Here is a 17,731-nt window from a genome sequence, read left to right as displayed (position 1 = left end):
CACACGAATGAGGCTGAGACACTTCAAGGCAGCGCCTGGTAGACGTCTTCACTCTGAATGGATCAAAACCCCTCCAGGCCGACTCAGCTGTCTGCTTCAGATCTCATCCAGATACGTGCTGATGCATGACTGCAGCTTTTGCTTTCCTCTTTGTTCTGTAAATGTCTTCTTTGGGTCATTTGGATATGAACTGAGGAAACTTTTATCTAGGTTTTCTCTTCAATGACACTCTGTAAATCAGAGTTTTCAAAATTAAAAATACCGGTACATGTTTTTTAAAGATTTATCTGTCTTCAAGTTTTGGTTGCAGTTGTTTTTATCTTTGTGCCGCACACCTGTTACATCTGTCTGATGAACAGCAATGACAAGAGAAAAGTCAGCAAAATGTTGGACCGACTGGTTGAATCACCAAAAACACATAAAAGAGAGAACAGTCCAGGAGACAAAAAGACTCCCCCCCGTGATATAAAACTAACAGTGGACTATCCTGAGACACTGGAAAGATCTGCGCCCACCCACTCACACAAAGTGGATAAAAGACTCACTTTCTTTTATTAAGCTGGAAAAAATCAGACATTCTCTTAATGGTACTGGATCTAAATTCTCTGAAATTTGGTCATCTTTTTTAGAGCATGTCATGTCCTTGACATTAGAACCGACCCAGTGAACTTTCAAATACATTAACAGGTATGTTGTGTTCAGTGCCTCTGCTGTTCATAGATTGGTAGCACGGTATACTGTTTGTATGATTTTATTCATTTGTTTGTGTACGTTTTTTTCTTTTTCTTTCTTTGAATTGTGGTTTTGAATTGTTTTATTTGTTTTTCTTATTTTAATAAATCATACATAAAAAAAAATAACAGTGAGAGAAATAAACTTCAAAGAGGATGAAGTTACTCATATTAACCCTTGTGCTATCCTACGCATTTTAACAGTGGGAGTTGGGTCATCTAGACCCACCAGACAGCGTCTGAACCTTTTTTCTTCAATGATTTGTGATCTTCACTGGTGTCCATGGATTACATGAAATCTTTCCACCTTTATCCACCTTTGTCATGGTAGGGAGAACACTTCAATGTAAGGGTGGGGTCATCTAAGATAGCTCAAGGGTTAAAAAACATCATTTCTGACAAATAAAAAATGAATTTTGTTGATTTATCTAAATTGCTGTCATCACTATATCGGTATGGCTACCCTGTTTAGCCACACTAAAAACTATTAGCTGAATATGTTTCACATCTCCTCCACTTGCTGGTAGCTGCACAGTGCAACCCGCAGGTCACTTCACACATGACAGTTTTTTTTTTATGTAGCCAATGCAGTATGTGGCCTGTTATGGTCAAATCAGTTCAGACTGTCTGAAGAAGGACATTGTTGGTGTTGAACAAATTTCATGTTTCCTTTCTTTAGGTTTTACTTTTTTAAACTGCTGGTAAATCCTCCATGTTCTTTATTCACCTAGGGATGATCTTTAGTGGACGGAATTACTGCATGAATATTTCCATCCATATTCTCCCGCTCATCTGGGTCGCGGGGGCAGCAGTCTAAGCAGAGATGCCCACACTTCCCTCTCTCCAGCTACTTTCTCCAGCTCCTCTGGGGAGACCCTGAGGCGTTCCCATGCCAGCCGAGAGACGTAGTCTCTCCAGTGTGTTCTGGGTCTTGGTCGGGACCTCCGCCCAGTGGGAAATGCCCGGAACACCTCCCCAGGGAAGGGAGGCGTCCAGGAGGCATCTGAACTGGTAGCCCGAGCAATCTCAACTGACTCCTCTCTATGTGGAGGAGCAGCAGCTCTACCTCGAGCTCCTATATCTAAGGGAGCACCCAGACACTTCATTTCAGTCTCTTGTACTGGGACCTCATTCTTTCAGTCATGACTTAGACCTCATGACCATAGGTGAGTTTCGGAAATAATATCCACCAGTAAATTAAGAGCTTTGCTTTCTGGCTCAGCTCTCTCTTTAGCGACCGCATAACGGCGGACACCACACCCATCCATCTGTCAGATCTCCCGCTCCGATGATCTTTCACTCACGAACAAATCCCCACGTTCCTTAAACTCCTTCACCTGGGGCAGGAGCACTCCACACACCCAGAGAGGGCAAACTAACTTTCTCCTGTCAAGACTGCAGATTTATGGTCATTTTTCTTTCATATTGATAGAACTGAGAATAAAGACAAAGTAGACTCTCGACACAGCAAAATCTCTACTCAGTCTGAACATCTGAAGGTACAGCCTTCTCTGCAATCAATTCAGCAGCTGTCTTTGCTGTTGTTTCTCCAGAAAGTCTTTACCGCAGTCATCTTTGCCATTGACTCTGTGGATGTCTCTCCAGTCGTCTATCCAGCTGCTTCTGCAGTCATCTCTGCAGTTACCTCTGCAGAGGTCTTTGCAGTTGTCTCTGCGGTGGTCTCTGCAGCTGTGCATACAGATGCTTCTTTGGCCGTCTCTGCATTCCAGCAGATCAGACAGATTGGGATTTTTGCTGCTTTAAATGAATAATTTGCAGAAAGAGTGCCACAATGCATTTGCTCTCAGTCCCCCCGAGGACAGAGACGCTTGACAAAGTCTTATGACAGACACAGGTTAATCTCATAAAGTACACAATTCAACACTTTACTTACTTGTTCCATGCTTGTCTGAGCTTCTTGGCGCTGTACACTGTGAAGCGCTCTGCAAGCACAAGACAACACAAATTGTCAAATTGTGCAGCAATTATGTCAAAATTAACTTTAAAGCAGAAATCTGTCTTCTCATAGACAAAACGTTTTCAATCAATTTCATTGGCTCAACCCCCCAGACCAGAGTGTTTTGGTCCGCAGAACTTTGACCAGCCCGGTCTGCATGAAGTCATTTAAAACACTGATCTTCAGCGCTTTAGTCAAGCATCAGAACAATGTCTGTTTTTTGTGGAAACATACAAGTTTTCAAGTTTGAACTTTGCAAAAAAAAGTGGAGAAATCCACTTTCTGATGACATCCAGTACATCAGGAGCTTTAACAAATTCATATTCCCATAGAGGGAGAAAGCCTAAGTCCCTTCTGAGAAATAACTGGCTCTTTGAGGCTGAAGGGTTCACAGTGAGGGGTTGGAGATGTCAATTTCCATGCGGGAACCTCCCAAATGGATAAATAAAGTTGTCTATCTATCTATCTATCTATCTATCTATCTATCTATCTATCTATCTATCTATCTATCTATCTACATCACTTCAGATCTACTCATGGGTTTTGCTACTTCAGTAATGTGCTGCTGGCAGGTAAGAGCACAGGACATTATCCACATTTAGAAAAAAAGGTTAGTGAGCTGTCTTCATCCACAAGATGTTAATGCTCAGCTAAAACCCAGCTGGATTTAAGCTGAGCCTCAGACTCACAGATGTAAAAACAATAGACAGCTCAACCCCTCCCTTCTCGTGTTCCCAAATAGGAAATACCAATGGCAATGGCGACAGTAGTTGCCGTTGATACGATGACTCAGAGCAACTCGGACCAATCACCGTTGACTGGTTTCAACATGGCCGCATCAGGAAGCAACAGTGAGGGATTTTGCTTTATTTCGCGAGAGCCGGAGGTAAGGCATTTTCTATGGGTGACGTCACACCTTGATTCATCCATTGTTTTTAGAGTCTATGCCCAAAACCCAGGCAGCCACTGGTGATGTTTGTGGCTGATGAAGCACCCACTCAGTCAGAGTCAGATTTACAGACATATAATGCCAATCTATTTACCAACTATTGATTGGCTAGTGTTTCATGTCTCATATCAGCATCTTTTAATAAACATAGCAGACACATATTGGACTAAGGAAAAAATGTAAAATGTTCAGCAGTTCAATTTGGCTCCAAAAAAACACAGCAAGGTAAATGCTGAAGACTGAATACAACAGACACAGCACCACAAAAGGATGCGCGCTGTCTCTCACACATACACACACACACCCACACACACACACACACACACATACACACAAACACCCACACACACATTCACACCCATAAAATCCATACGTCTCTCCTTCTGGACAATAATATCAGTGATTTTAGTGTATAAGTCTTCCTGATCTTCTTTTAGTTTTAGAATTGTCACAGTCTTAAGGAAGACGTGTTTGTCTGACATTGATTATTATTATTAATTATTTTATGTTTTGATTGAAAGTCCAAATTTTATGAAAATACATTGACAATTTAATTTTTTTATTTTTTGCTGTTGCTGCTTGGTGGCGCAGTGGTTAGCACTCTTGCCTCACAGCAAGAAGCCCCTGGTTCAAGTCCCGGCTGGGGGACCTGAAACAGAACATCAATGGGGGACCTTCCTGTGTGGAGTTTGCATGTTCTCCCCGTGCATGCGTGGGTTCTCTCCGGGGTCTCCGGCTTCCTCCCACTGTCCAAAAACATGCTTCATAGGTCAATTGGCAACTCTAAATTGCCCCTAGGTGTGAGTGTGAATGGATGTGTGATTGTGACCCTGCGACAGTCTGGTGAACTGTCTAGGGTGTCCGCTGCCTTCGCCCGCAAATGGCCGGGATAGGCTCCAGCAGCCCCGAGACCCCAAAAGGGATAAAACGGTAGAAGATGAATAAGTATTTTTGCAGTTAGAGCAAAACCTAAAATAACAGACTCTTGTTGAACTCATTAGCAATCACCAAAAAAAAGCAGGTAAGCTCATGAGCGCCCTCTACATTGGGGTAGAGCTGCTGCATGCCTCACCTTGTGTCTTTTCTGTGTGACTATATGTCTGATCTGAACTTGAAATAAATGATAAAAAAAAACTTGAAATACATTATCGGGCAGCCGTGGTGCAGCAGTAGGGCGGACTGCGGCTCGATTCCCGCCTATGGGCAACACACCTAACGCTGGTGGAAGGTTGGCGTGTTCGGCAGCAGACACACCATCAGTGAGTAAATGGATGAATGGGACTGTGACTGTAAAGTAAACACCATTTACAATTACATAATAATAAACAGAAAGTGAGGACATGTAAGAAACATGTCTACAATATATAGTAACACTTTAACAAAGCATTACAATTTTAGCACACACTGAATAAGATAATCTATTAAACCCAATTTGCATGGGATTGCAGCATCTGCCATGAGAAAGGGCCTGTGCTTTAAATCAACCGGAATCACACAAATTTTCATTCAAAAATTATTTAAAAGGTTTGAGCCTTACATAACATATAATAAGCATCCATTGCACTAATTAGTGAACAAATATTTATTTTATTTTTAGCATAGATCCTGCAGGTGGGGATGATGACTGGGTCACTATCTCACCTGCTGCCTCCCCTGACCGCACGTCCCTGTCAGTCACCCAGAAAATCCAGGTCCCCCCCCCCAACCCCACGCTGCACTGTTCCTGTCCCGCAAACTGAAGCAGCGCATTCCAGCAGCCTGCTTCTCCAGGAAAAGTCTGGGCTGGACAAAGGTGAAGGGACGGGGGTGGTGGGTGGTTACAGTCCTCTTGCATCATAAAAAAAACCTTTGCTAAAACCTTTTCTGAACCACTCTCCTGTGGTGACCCATGTGAGAGGGAGCGGCCAAAAGGCATAAAAACAAACCCGTTTCAGTTTCAGAGGAGAGACGAGCAGACGCCTCAGATTCTGGAGTTTGGCTGTGTTAGGTGGACTTGGCACACAGTTTAAAATGTGGTTGATAAAGAAAAACGAAAAAAGATATCCGATGACCATGTTGACGAACTTTCTTTACACCCCAATCTGCCTTTTCTCTTTAGGTTTTCTGTCTTCTTCAGGAACTAAAGAAGGTCTTATTTAATTTACATCCTGATATCTTTTCATCCTGAAAACCATCAGAGTCAAGTCATTTTTTGTTCATGGTCTGATTAAAAAACCCTAATAGGATTAATCCGATTGATGCATTTTGCCAACCGGTTAGCTGGAACTCAGGCTGACATGCTCGACGTCAGTCAGTGGTGTTCCTGCTGGAGGCAGGATGAACAGGCTGATCACTCACTTTGAAGCCAGTTTCTCACTTAATTACACAAAAGATGTTTTTCTTTTAAGAACATTTTTACAGAGTCTTAAAAGCAAAGTTATTCAATCTTCTGAGAAGCACCACTGGCTTGACTTTATGCTGTGTTTGCTTTGTGAACAGCAGCTTTGTCTTTGGACATCTTCTCTTGGGCGTATTTCACAACCAGCACATGCAGCCTAAAGGCTGAGCTGGGCTGTGAATAACAGAGCTTCCTCTTTCTGCATATGATATATTATCTCTGATGTGATGGAGAAAAAGATGAGATAAATGTGGAACCATAGTGGAAATGAGAAATACAAATATTTAAAAAAAATTTGCTTCTTGTCCAATTTAAGCAGAGATGCATTTACTGCATTAAACAGAAATAGCCTGACTATTTCTGAGAACTGTAATGTAAAGAATCGCCAGCAAAATACGTTTCAGCATCTCAGAGCTGCAGGAACAAAAGATACAGCACTGCCATCTGCTGGACAAGGGCAGAACTGAATAATGCTGTAAATCCTGTAAATGTACTCCTTTCATTTATACTCCATAGACAGACAGACAAACAGACATCTTGAAGGCTGTGCCTCTGATGAAAAGGCTTTGACCTGTGGGGTCCCAAAGAGGTACATGCTGAGTCCTCTCTTTTTCAACCTGTAGATGCCTCTTCTAAGTCAGGTCTACCGCATTCATAAAAGTAACACTCAGATTTATATTTGACCAACAACAGGTGATTATGAAGCTGTGAAAGTGCTCTGTCTGTAACACAGACAAGACCAAGGTCATCTTCTTTTGCCCAGAGAAACAAAGAGACTATAGGTGAACAGTCACCTATAGTCTCTCTCCAAAACTCTAACGAAAATTGTGTTTTGGGTGTTTTTAACATGTTTTATGTAACATGTTCATTTTCCTGTTGATAGAGGACATACATAAAGAGAATTTAGATCAAAATTTACATTTCTGGGTATTTTTTTATTCAAATTGTGACTAATCAGGAGCAGATGAAAAAAAATGAAGTTGGAAAAAAAAATAGTAAAAAGTTTGACATAGAAGCTACAACAGTGAGCTTCCTGCTCTGCTCCATTCTGATGCATCCACTGTCAGACAAATAGATTCATGAACGTCTTTGTTTTTCTCGTCTGAGCTGGAATCTGGATTAGAACTGTACAGCTGGATAGATCCGATATTGCTCGCCATTTTTGTTGCACCAGTAATTTCAGTGTTGTGAGGCGCTTTAAACTAGCGGGAGAGTGTAAACAAACGGATGATGGGAAATGGGGCAGGCTTACTCTGCGCCAAGGATCCTGCCTACAATTCAGAGGTTAACTTGTGCTGCCCTTAAGAAACTATGTCCTAGAAAAACAGCTCTTTTGGATTTTGCCTAAAACCAGCATCATCATTATTAAATGACAGTTGAAACGCTTTGAAAATAGATCCGAAGGTGACTGGAGTGGGACTCTAATCACGCCTTTCTCTGCAGCAGGCGAGATCACTGGAACTGTCAGTTTCGCTGTCCTCATTAAAAAAAATGCTGCAGTTCATACAGAACGCTGCTGCTGGGACAGCTCTGCTCGTTCAAGTCTGTCCGTGGTTTAGCCTCAATGGACATCTCTGTTTGTCCCTGCAGAGGCAGCTGGGACTCTGGGAAGCTTAGAGACGGGCTTTCTGCAGGTGTCCACAGAAAATACAATCTGGCAGGCCTTCACTTTCCTGCTGCTAAAGTCTTTGGGGATATTTCAGATTTTATTTAATGTATGTATTCATGACTCAGATTCAACTTTTTTAGGTACATACAAATATTTTTTTTTATTTTAACAGCACATTTGGGTTTGTGCTCTCATCCACTTCTCGTGTTTGTTTTAAAACAAACTGGAAAAGTTGCACATTTCCAACAGCTGCTCATTTTGGAGGGCTATTTCCCAGAAAAAGTGGTAAAAAAAAATTAAATAAAGGAGATTCTGCTCCTCAGAGACAGGAAAACAGTAAGTTCCCTGTAAAATTGGGAATGTTCTAGTAGTGACATGAAATGACCCACCTGGTTTATAGTGAGGCAAGGAATTGACGCCAGGCCACGTGTCTTCAGACGGTGTTCCAAGGACCTGGTGGGAAAACAAGGATCAGGAGTGAGCAGAGAGATAAAGGACCACGGAAAAACATGTATCCAGAGCAATTTTTGTCACATAAGATAGAAAAAATTGAAAATGTTTTCAAAGTGCACAACATAAATCAAACCAAACATGGTTCTTAACCACAAAACCAACTGTGCAGTGGATGAAACACTAGGCTGAAAAACACAGGCTTTGCAATGTTTCCTGAAGGGTTGGAACGAGGAAGATTTCTGTCAGAAACTTCTCAAGCAGGCAGCTGGTTTTATGAGGACAAAGCACAGCGGACATGCCTCAGACATGATCTACAATCACATCCAGACTTCTCACTTCCTTTACAATCAAGGACCCGCTCACTTCTGCGGCTAGCCAAGTCAAATGTCAAGAAGCATACAAATACATTTTGGAAGATGAGTTACGATAGACATGTCTGCCTCCCAACTGAGAAATGGGAGATGGGATCTTTATGAAATTTAAGTTTAACATTTATGAATTCAAAACATCACTAAATAAAGGTTCCTAAAGCTTTGTAGATGATGTACAGAATGAACCCAACCACTGATGTAAGACAGGGACCTCTCCACTAGGAGGCAGTGTGGTACCAGGACTCTGAAAGGGCAGAAAGGCCACTCACTAAACCCACTAGAGCCAAGTGCTGCTGCTGGGCTTCAAATGATGGAAGCTCTTCTTCACCAGCCCCAGGTTGAAGTTATTATGGAAATGTTGGTACATGTAGTATATTGAAAAGCCCTCTTCTCACATTTTTCACACTACTTTAAAGTGGACTTCATCAATAGATCTCCAGAATTTCAAAAGTCTTTTTAGAGTTTTAAGTCCACTTCTTTTGCTACACCATCCACAGATGAATGCATGTTGATGCAAGAATCCAATTGTATTAAAACCAAGTATGATGTAGTGTTTTCTCTCACTGGATAACATAGTAAAAGAACATTTCAAGTCCTCTGAAAGAGGTTGAATGCAGTGACCATCAGCAGTCAAAAGAATGTGATAGTCACTGAAGGGTTGTGGCTTTTTACCATCTCCAGAGCTTCTTACAGTAGAGTTGAACCATTTCCCAGCTGTTGTCAGGGATCCTGATGGACTCAATAGGTGGAGTCAAATGGAGGTTTTCATTCTACAAAGGAAAGTTACAGCTCAAATGAGCAACACTGGTCTAAATGTTTGACTACAGGCATAATTAGAGTTTATTCAGAGTTATGGAGACAGAGGAGCAGCTGTGTGTACATGTGGGATGGAAGGGGGTGTTACGAAATAACAAGTGGGGAATAAGTTAGCACAATAAAAGATGCAAGTGACCTTTGACGTGATGAGAGGGAGTGCCAAGATATCCAGAAATGGAGGAGCTGTGTGGATCATGAGACCCCATGAACAGCTGAGAGGAGCCAAAACTTTATCCGGAAAGTTCAGATGGCCACTATCTGGTCTGCTTGGCCCACGGAGGACGACTGAATATTAAAACGCTTTCTTGAAAATCCAAAGTCCATTGCTCTGCAGTGAGACGGATTATTTCCAAGCAAAAAACACTCACTACATTTATTCCCTTTCCAGGAAAAGTCTTCAGAAGTTTTGCTTTCTCAAACTAAGTAGCTACAAAAGCTCATCTCAGACCCCGAAGCCCTAAGTCACCATAAAAGTTCAAACTTGAGACAGAAAAGCGGGGCTTCAGTTTCACATAAAAGAAGATTTTCCTACAAACCAACAAGTCTACCAGTTTCCATACATTTTCATTATTTTTACTGATCTTGACAGAACTGACAGAATGACACACGTAGCATCCTCTTTGGGCTGTTAATCATGTAACTAACTGCCTTTGAGCTAATCCGCCATTGAAGAGAGTCTGAGCCCTGAAGGGTTTCTCACAAACATGTCAACATAGTTTTAATTTACCCAGCTTCCTTATGTCGGGGGTGTATGAGCAGGAAAAAGGCCTACCGCTGATCTTGTCTAAAATCGTTTTACATCCCATTGAACGAAAACACTTATGATAACATTTAATCAACACATCTGATAGAATGTGTTTTTAAAAACTAAAGTTTGTAAATCAAACAGCAATATTCACTTTGGTTGCAAGGAGGAGGCACTTCCAATTCAAAGAATTTCAGTAGATTTGTTTTAATTATACGCATGTCCAAAAAAGAACAGGGTTGAGTATTTGTGAGTGTTTTTAGAATCACAGGTTGGAAACTAGAAGTAGATCCAGTTCTAATTCAACTCATTTTTTATGAAGCACATAGTTCAGACCCCAGGCTGCCTCAAGGCACCACACAAAAAAGCAAGAACTCCCAAACCAAGACCAAATTTGGCCGGTTTGTTCCAAACCATTCAAATGAGGACAGGTTATCTTAGTTTATAAGTATCAGTGTTCAACAGATTTCAAAGGAAGGGTTTTTGGTGTGATCCCTGTACTGAGGAGGCAAATGATGACAGTGCAGAGAAAAGCTCTGCAATGTAGTGGATACTCTTGTTACACATTAAAGAGTCTGATGACTGCTGCTGGCAGAAGGTCACCTGGGGAAGACGGATTTTGCTCAGACCAAGGTCTAACAAGGAAGAACAAGGACAAAAAAAATACCAACAAATGAATGAACTATGTGATTTTTTTAATCTTTCAAGGGATGCTGCAGTCCCCACAGTTCCTTCAACATAGCAAGATAATCACAACTGGACTTGTCAGCTCTGCGCTCTACCATGGAGAAATGAGCTACAAAGCCTGGCAGATGCCTCATACTAATAAGAAACACTGCAAAATGAACTCCTCTGTTGATTCCAATGCTTTATGAAGTCACTTTAGCTCCTTTACATTTTGAGGCTTTGCCTTTTATGTAACTCTGTGTCACGCTTGATAAAAACAGCTGTAAGTTTCGGCATGGTGTGTGTTCTCAGTGGACCAAAAAGCAGTATAGGTAGGTGCACTCATCTACCCATCCATCCATCCATCCATCCATCCATCATCTATCCATCCATCCATCCTTCCATCCAGCCATTTTCCAATCCCACTATCTCTTTCTGGGTCCCGGGGTTGTTGGAGCCTATCCCAACTATTGTTGGGCGAAGGTAAAGTTCACCCTAAAAAGGTAACCAGTCCATTAAATGGCTCCTGTGAAGACCTTTTACTTCTTATTTTAAAATTCTTTTCAAAGCGTTAAAAAACAAAACAAAAAAAACAACGATTTTCCCAAGTGAAAAACTATAAAAATTAGAATAAAGGTTATCAATTTGCAAAATTAACGTTGGCAGATTTAAATTTTAGAATGGTTTTCTCTCAACGGCTTTTGCAATTCTCCCGAGCCGGGTTATTGACTGTATAAAGGGAAAGCTGAATCCAGTCGGTGTTCACATGACACGAATTTGCAAAACTTAATCAAGATTCTAGAAATGTGAAAAACAAAAACGCACATTTCACTGTTTCCATGAGATCATAATTATGCAACTAAACACAAACCAAATGACGCGATAAATCATTCAAAAACATGGATGTGAACAATACTTAGATTGACAGCAGAAACATTCAAAAAACTCATTACAATGCATGGAAGACACGGAGGATATTTGGAGATCGGATTTATTTAATTTAAAGGTTCTACCAAAGCATCGAGAATAACGTCTCCATGTCTGGTTCATGAGATCATTCAGTCTCCTGCTGCACAAACATCCTTCTGTCTCTGTGACCCACATTAGTTCAAGAGGGGAAAAATAAGAACAATATTCAGAGAGGATCTAGAGCAGGGGTCTCAAACTCCATTTACCTGGGGGCCACTGAAGGCGGGGTCTAGCTGAGGGAGGGCCGCAACTTCAACGCACACACGCAGCTAGTGAGTGTCTGAGAGCCAGTAAATTTGTATGGAACATGTACTATAATATTAACTATACTCTATTATTAACTGTTTTCTGTAGAAAATTTACTGATAAAATTTCATTCAATAAAATAAAATGCGTAAACAAAAAAATCAATAAGTAAATAAATCAGTAATACATTTCTGTTTATTTAGTCTTCTATATCTGCTGTTTCTAATTTAAACGTCCTTATTAGCACAGTTCAAACACTGCTGAATTAAAACTATTAAACACTAAAGAAGACTTAAATTCTACAGTTCTGTAACCTCCATCAATGGTTCTTCTGAACACGGCTTCTCTTGTCTTCTTCTCGCTGATGGACACTTGGCAGGACTTCCTCCCAAACAGCTGAGACCCTCAGTATGGATGAAGTATGTCAGAAAATCTGGACTGGACTTGGACTTATTGAAATTTAAGGTGGAGAAGTCAGAGAGGATGTGCTCCCAATTCTGAGTCTGTGTTAGTCTGTGTTTAATGTTTACTCTTTAAAACACAAATCAGTAAATGAGAAACAAAATTCAGAAACCATTTTTGGATTTTCTTTCTTATGACTTAAGTACATTTAAACCCAGATCACAAGTTATGGTAGAGCAGCCGGTCAGCCATTCCTATATTTTCATAGTTGAATTCAAACTGTGGTTCCTAAAAGAACGGGTGCCGTTCACTGGAGATCAGAACAATCAAAACTGATACCTGAGACCAGAGAAAAGCGTTTGAGATCACCCAGGTGGACGAAACGCTGCACAGATCACTTGGTGTGTGACGTATGTTTTTGTTTTTGCTCCAACATCACCTGTCAATCACCACAAAAATATCACGAGAAAGGGGCGGGAGCAAGGAGCCAACCTACGCGAACACAGATGGAAATTTAGTACTGCATTGACTGAAAGCTGCCCTGATGCCTACAAAACAATGCATTATGGGACATGTGTCCTGATGGGTTTTTGTAGTTCAGTGATCAATTAAAATAATTTAAAATGCCAATTGATTAAAAAATGGCTACATAAATTACAAAACATTCAAATAAATATAAAAGATGGAATAACACAGATCGTACTAAGGGAGAGAGGTACATTAAAACTAAATTGAATGTTAAGGACAACTCCAACTTCCTGTTCTCCTTCAGTCTCGCTGCAGCTTCGCCTTTATCTCCCCCCCCCCCAGGCCTGGTCTCCCAACGCTTCAGGAACGGCGCTGGTTCATCTAAAACACGTCGCGGGAGCGGTGTGCTGCAGTGACAGCCGTCCATGAGAACCATTTGGTCGGAGTTAATTACGCCGCCGCGCGCCTTACCTTAAGCATAACCGTAACCCTCCCCCGGGTCTGTGCGGCCCAGAGAAAAGTTCAGCACGGACTGCATGTATTTAGAAAATTACGAGCGAATAAACACTTTCTAAAAAGGAAATTAAGGAACTCCTCAATATGGTCCGGGGAGGGGGCTGTCAGGTTTCCCTAAATGTTCCCCTGCTTTCCAGCCCCGTCAATGTCACGCCCCCAAGAGTCATTTGCTCCACTGTGATTAATTCGTTTGTCATCTCCGCGCACGACAATGAAAAAGTGTCATTTATACAAACTGGCGGGCCGCATTAACATTAAACTTTCATATTAAGGCGGGGGCCGCAAATTATCTTCTTGGGGGCCACAAATAGCCCGCGGGCTGCGAGTTTGAGACCCCTGATCTAGAGGATCTTTTTAGAATTGTCCTGATGAAAATATGGAAACTATCATAAGATTTAGGAGGCCTGATCTGGCTGCCTTTCCATCCCGCAGTGGTGCTTTGTCTCCGGCCTGACCGCAGCCAGGTGACCTGTCCAGGCTGTATCCGTCCTTCGTCCAACAGGCTCCAGCAACCCTGCGGCCCCAGCGGGTTAAGAAAATGGATGCAAAATATCTACCAGTGCAGAGCAGTTTGTCACGTGACACATTTAATTAGAAAAGTTCTTCCATTGCAGTTTTGAGAAATATGTTCATTTCAAATCACCTCAAAAACCACCTCTTCCAAGGGCAAAAACCTTTCTTCGATAAATGCAAGTTTTGACGTGTTTCTATGAGGCAAATTTATTATAACAAATCCAATTTGCACAATTTCAGAATCACTGAAAACCTATTGTTCAAAGGGTAAGGGCGTGGAAAGAGGTGGGAACTTACAATAAGCTCACTCCTGCTTGGCGACAGTGGTTGCCATAGATGCAATGATTCTGAGCGACTAGGAGCAATTACTGTCGAATGGTTTCAACATGGCGGTGCCCGTATCAACACGCAATGATGAGGGATTTGGCCAGATTTTACGAGAGCCATTCGCGAAGCATTTATGCTTCACCAGCATCAATGGGTTGGATCAACAGTTAACCACAACCTTTACCAGATACTACCTCTGCTTCATCTAAGCTGATCCTAACAGGTGGCTGCTTGTCATTTCATTACACACACAGAAACACACACACGAGCACACGCACACACGAGCACACCAACACAACCTGACAGGCAATTTCCTGCAAATAGACCTGTCTCTGTTCTCCTCCACAGGAAGTAAGCCTTTGTTTCTTGACAGCTACTTAACCAGCCAGGAATCACACACCTTCTTTGTAATTCACACAGACACTTGTGTGTGTGTGTAAGGGGTGTGTGTGTGGCTGAATACACAGCCCTGCTAGCACTCATCCAAAGACCACAGCTATTCCATTCTTTCAGACACCAGCAAACATGTCCCAAAGACACACCGGGTAAACACTAGGGCACGTGTCACACACTCCACGTGTCGTGCACATGCAGAGCTGAAGGATGGGCGATTAGCTTAGGCAAGAATGCAGCTGCCATAGCTCATGACAGAGAAGAGGCAGGCATTGAGGGATTGAATTTGAGATTTTTTTCCCAGATTCTTTTTTTACCAAAGACAACTGGCTCGTTCTTTTTTTCTGGTGACAGGACACGTTAGTAAGCGATGAACTCTGCTGCTCTTCAGCTTACTCTTTTAACGCAGATCTACGAAAGCTGAATGTTTATAAATGCACATAGAGATGGACAATAAAATGTTGGTGGGACATTGAAGTCCCAGGGGCATTTTCCAAATCAACCTATGAAGCATAAAAGTTTTCAAGGAAAAGCCACACATGCACGAGGAGAACATGCAAAGTCTACACAGGAGGGACCCAGATGGTTGAACCAGATTTAATCTCTATTAGGTGAGAGTTCCGACCTCTACACCACCATGCAGCCTTGATATTCTTATTCTGGACAAGTCTGAACCCCGGAGTATGACCATAAAACACAAGTTCAGATCCTTCCTTGACTTTGTCTTCACAGAAGCAGATCTTGTCTGCTGATAGTGTGAGACATGGAACCCCCCTTTTTTGGGGGGGGACTTTTCCCCTTTTTCTACAGATCTTGATCTCCTATAGAAGCCCCCAGCCACTCTTTGGCTTGACCCTTGTGCTATCCTATGGGGTCCAGATGACCCCACCCTTACATTGACGTCTTCTCCCTACCATGACAAAGCTGGATAAAGGTGGAAAGATTTCATGTAATCCATGGACACCAGTGAAGATCACAAATCATTGAAGAAAAAAGGTTCAGAGCACTGTCTAGTGGGTCTAGATGACCCAACTCCCAATGTTAAAGTGCCTAGGATAGCACAAGGGTTAAAAGAAAATCAATGAGAATCATTTTCCCCCTCCTTCTACTGGCTTTTAGAGGGACCCCCTGCCTACAGGGCATCTTCCACCTCTCTCCAATCCACCCCCCCTCACCTTCCCACCCCCCAAATGCTCCCAGTTCTCGGATCTCGGAGCTTTGGCCCGGAGGCTCAACAGCAGAGAATTCTCTCCATATTAAATGTTTTCCTCCTTCAGTCAGTTTCATTATCATTCTGTCATCACTGCCACCAGAGTTCTATGAATACAAATCCATCTCGTCTTCCCTGTTCTGTTCTGTCTGTTTCTGTCATATCATTGAAATTAATTATGGGTGACGGGACAGCAGATCGTATTCTGAAAAATTCATGAGACGTCTCTCATTTCAAATATTAATGCTAACTACTACTCCCCCCCCCCCCCACACACACTTTTCCCTAAACTATAACCACTCATTTCTGCGTAAAATTAATTAAATTTGCGCTAGAGCGCCCCTACTATCCTGTCACCTGTCTGCTATGATGACCATATGTTGCGCTGTCTGTGTAGAACCCGCTGGAGGGGGGGGGGGGGGGGGGGGGGTTGCACAAGGGGGAAACAACTTGGAGCTGCAGAGGATGTGAACAGGTAGAGAGGCGGGGGCGGGGCTTAGACTCACCTCTTATGATTCCAGCCCCGCAACAAACTAACAGCTGCTTCCTAATAAAAAAATAGTTCTCATCCAAAACATTACTATACTTTATCGGGTTTACTGGATTTAAAGAAAGAAAAAGAAAAACGAGTCTGCATCAAAGTGAATTTATTTCCATCATCTCACTCATCCAACACCTCTGAGTGTTTGAGAGACGGAAAAGTCTATTGAAGGTTGTGTAAAATAGGCATGAGATTAAAGGAAACATCACGCTCATAAATAATTAAAATAAGTACTTAAAAATTTTAAAACAATACAAGTATCCCGAAATGAACTATCGCGATATATCAGCGAAACGATTTTTTTCTAACATCCCTAGTGCTGCGGCTCCCTGTGCTTTCATTTCTGTGGGAAACTGATCCAAATGGCTCTTTCTGGTTGTACAGGTTGCCGACCCCTGTCTTAACTGAAGCTCCAGGTCAATAACGACATTTGGCTTGACTCAGAAGAGACCTGTGAACATGGGGGGGGGGTTTAGCTCCAGTTCAGCTTGTTCACAGTGGTGTCCATGGTTTGAGGCATCATCTGTGTCCCTCATTCAGATGTGTTTGTGTGTGTAATGTCATGTCCATCATACCGTTTCACTCTTCATGCCGCTAGACACAACAACACTCCAGAGTCCAGCCAAAATGGATGCCTTCCTTGTTATTTTTTTGTTGCGTAACATTACAACAATGACAACAAATGAAATAGTAGGGCTGCTGCTGCTTGGGTTTATTTAAAGAGAGATGAAGAATACTCAAGAGGGAAATTCTCTACTCTATCTCTCTCTGTTCTCCATGTTTCAAACCGATCCACCTATGATGTCACTGTCAGGCCTGTTAGTGGTCTTGATAACACTCCAGCCCTGGTCAGAATGGCTAAAACCACAGCCTGTAGCATCCACAAGAGCACAGCTCAGCAAGCAACTGCAAAAACTGGAAATACCCCAAATAGATGCAAGGCAGAACAGGAAACACACACTGATAGCCATTCTGAGTGTCAGCACAAAGGTCTGAGGTATGTGTGAGACCAGAAGCCTCCCCAACATCCAACAGTTTAAATGCTATTAATTCAAAGCAAGAAATTCAGACAAAACTTCTATCAAGATCCCACAAGAAACAGCTAACATTAGCAACTCACCAAGAAAATCCGCTCCAGCTGGTCCTGAATGTCCTTCATCCCGGGAAAGGCCGCCACGCCTTGGATCATCTCAATGAAGATGCAGCCCACTCCCCTGAGAGACAGAATGACACACCTGCTCAGCATTTCGGAAACATCTTTTAGAAAACATGGAAAAAAAGGTTTTTCATTCACCAGAAAACCGGCTTTTACTATGTCTTTCCAAACTGCTTTGGTGGACTGATTCAATCATTTTGACTGACAGACTGGGCTGAAGGCTTTCTTAAACTGTATGATCATTGTTATTGTTGATTGGGAGATGAGGATAATTTTTTGGGATAAAATGGCAAAATGTTAACCCCCACCTGACTGC

General features: G+C 42.2%; 1 protein-coding gene across 3 annotated transcripts in view; it reads right to left on the bottom strand.

Moving 5' to 3' along the window:
- The window catches only part of cdk14 (cyclin dependent kinase 14), a 165,454-nt gene that overhangs the window by 44,650 nt on the left and 103,073 nt on the right, over positions 1-17,731 (bottom strand). For all 3 annotated transcript variants that reach the window (XM_004077647.4, XM_011484941.3, XM_011484940.3), the window contains 3 exons: positions 17,380-17,473; positions 8,013-8,076; positions 2,626-2,674 (listed from right to left, as the gene is read on the bottom strand). In XM_004077647.4, coding sequence (XP_004077695.1) covers positions 2,626-2,674; positions 8,013-8,076; positions 17,380-17,473 — 207 coding nt within the window. The remainder of the gene's footprint in view (positions 1-2,625; positions 2,675-8,012; positions 8,077-17,379; positions 17,474-17,731) is intronic.

The sequence above is a fragment of the Oryzias latipes genome, chromosome 16 (genome assembly GCF_002234675.1).
Source record: "Oryzias latipes chromosome 16, ASM223467v1".
Taxonomy (NCBI): domain Eukaryota; kingdom Metazoa; phylum Chordata; class Actinopteri; order Beloniformes; family Adrianichthyidae; genus Oryzias; species Oryzias latipes.
This window is presented reverse-complemented; position numbering and strand designations above follow the sequence as displayed.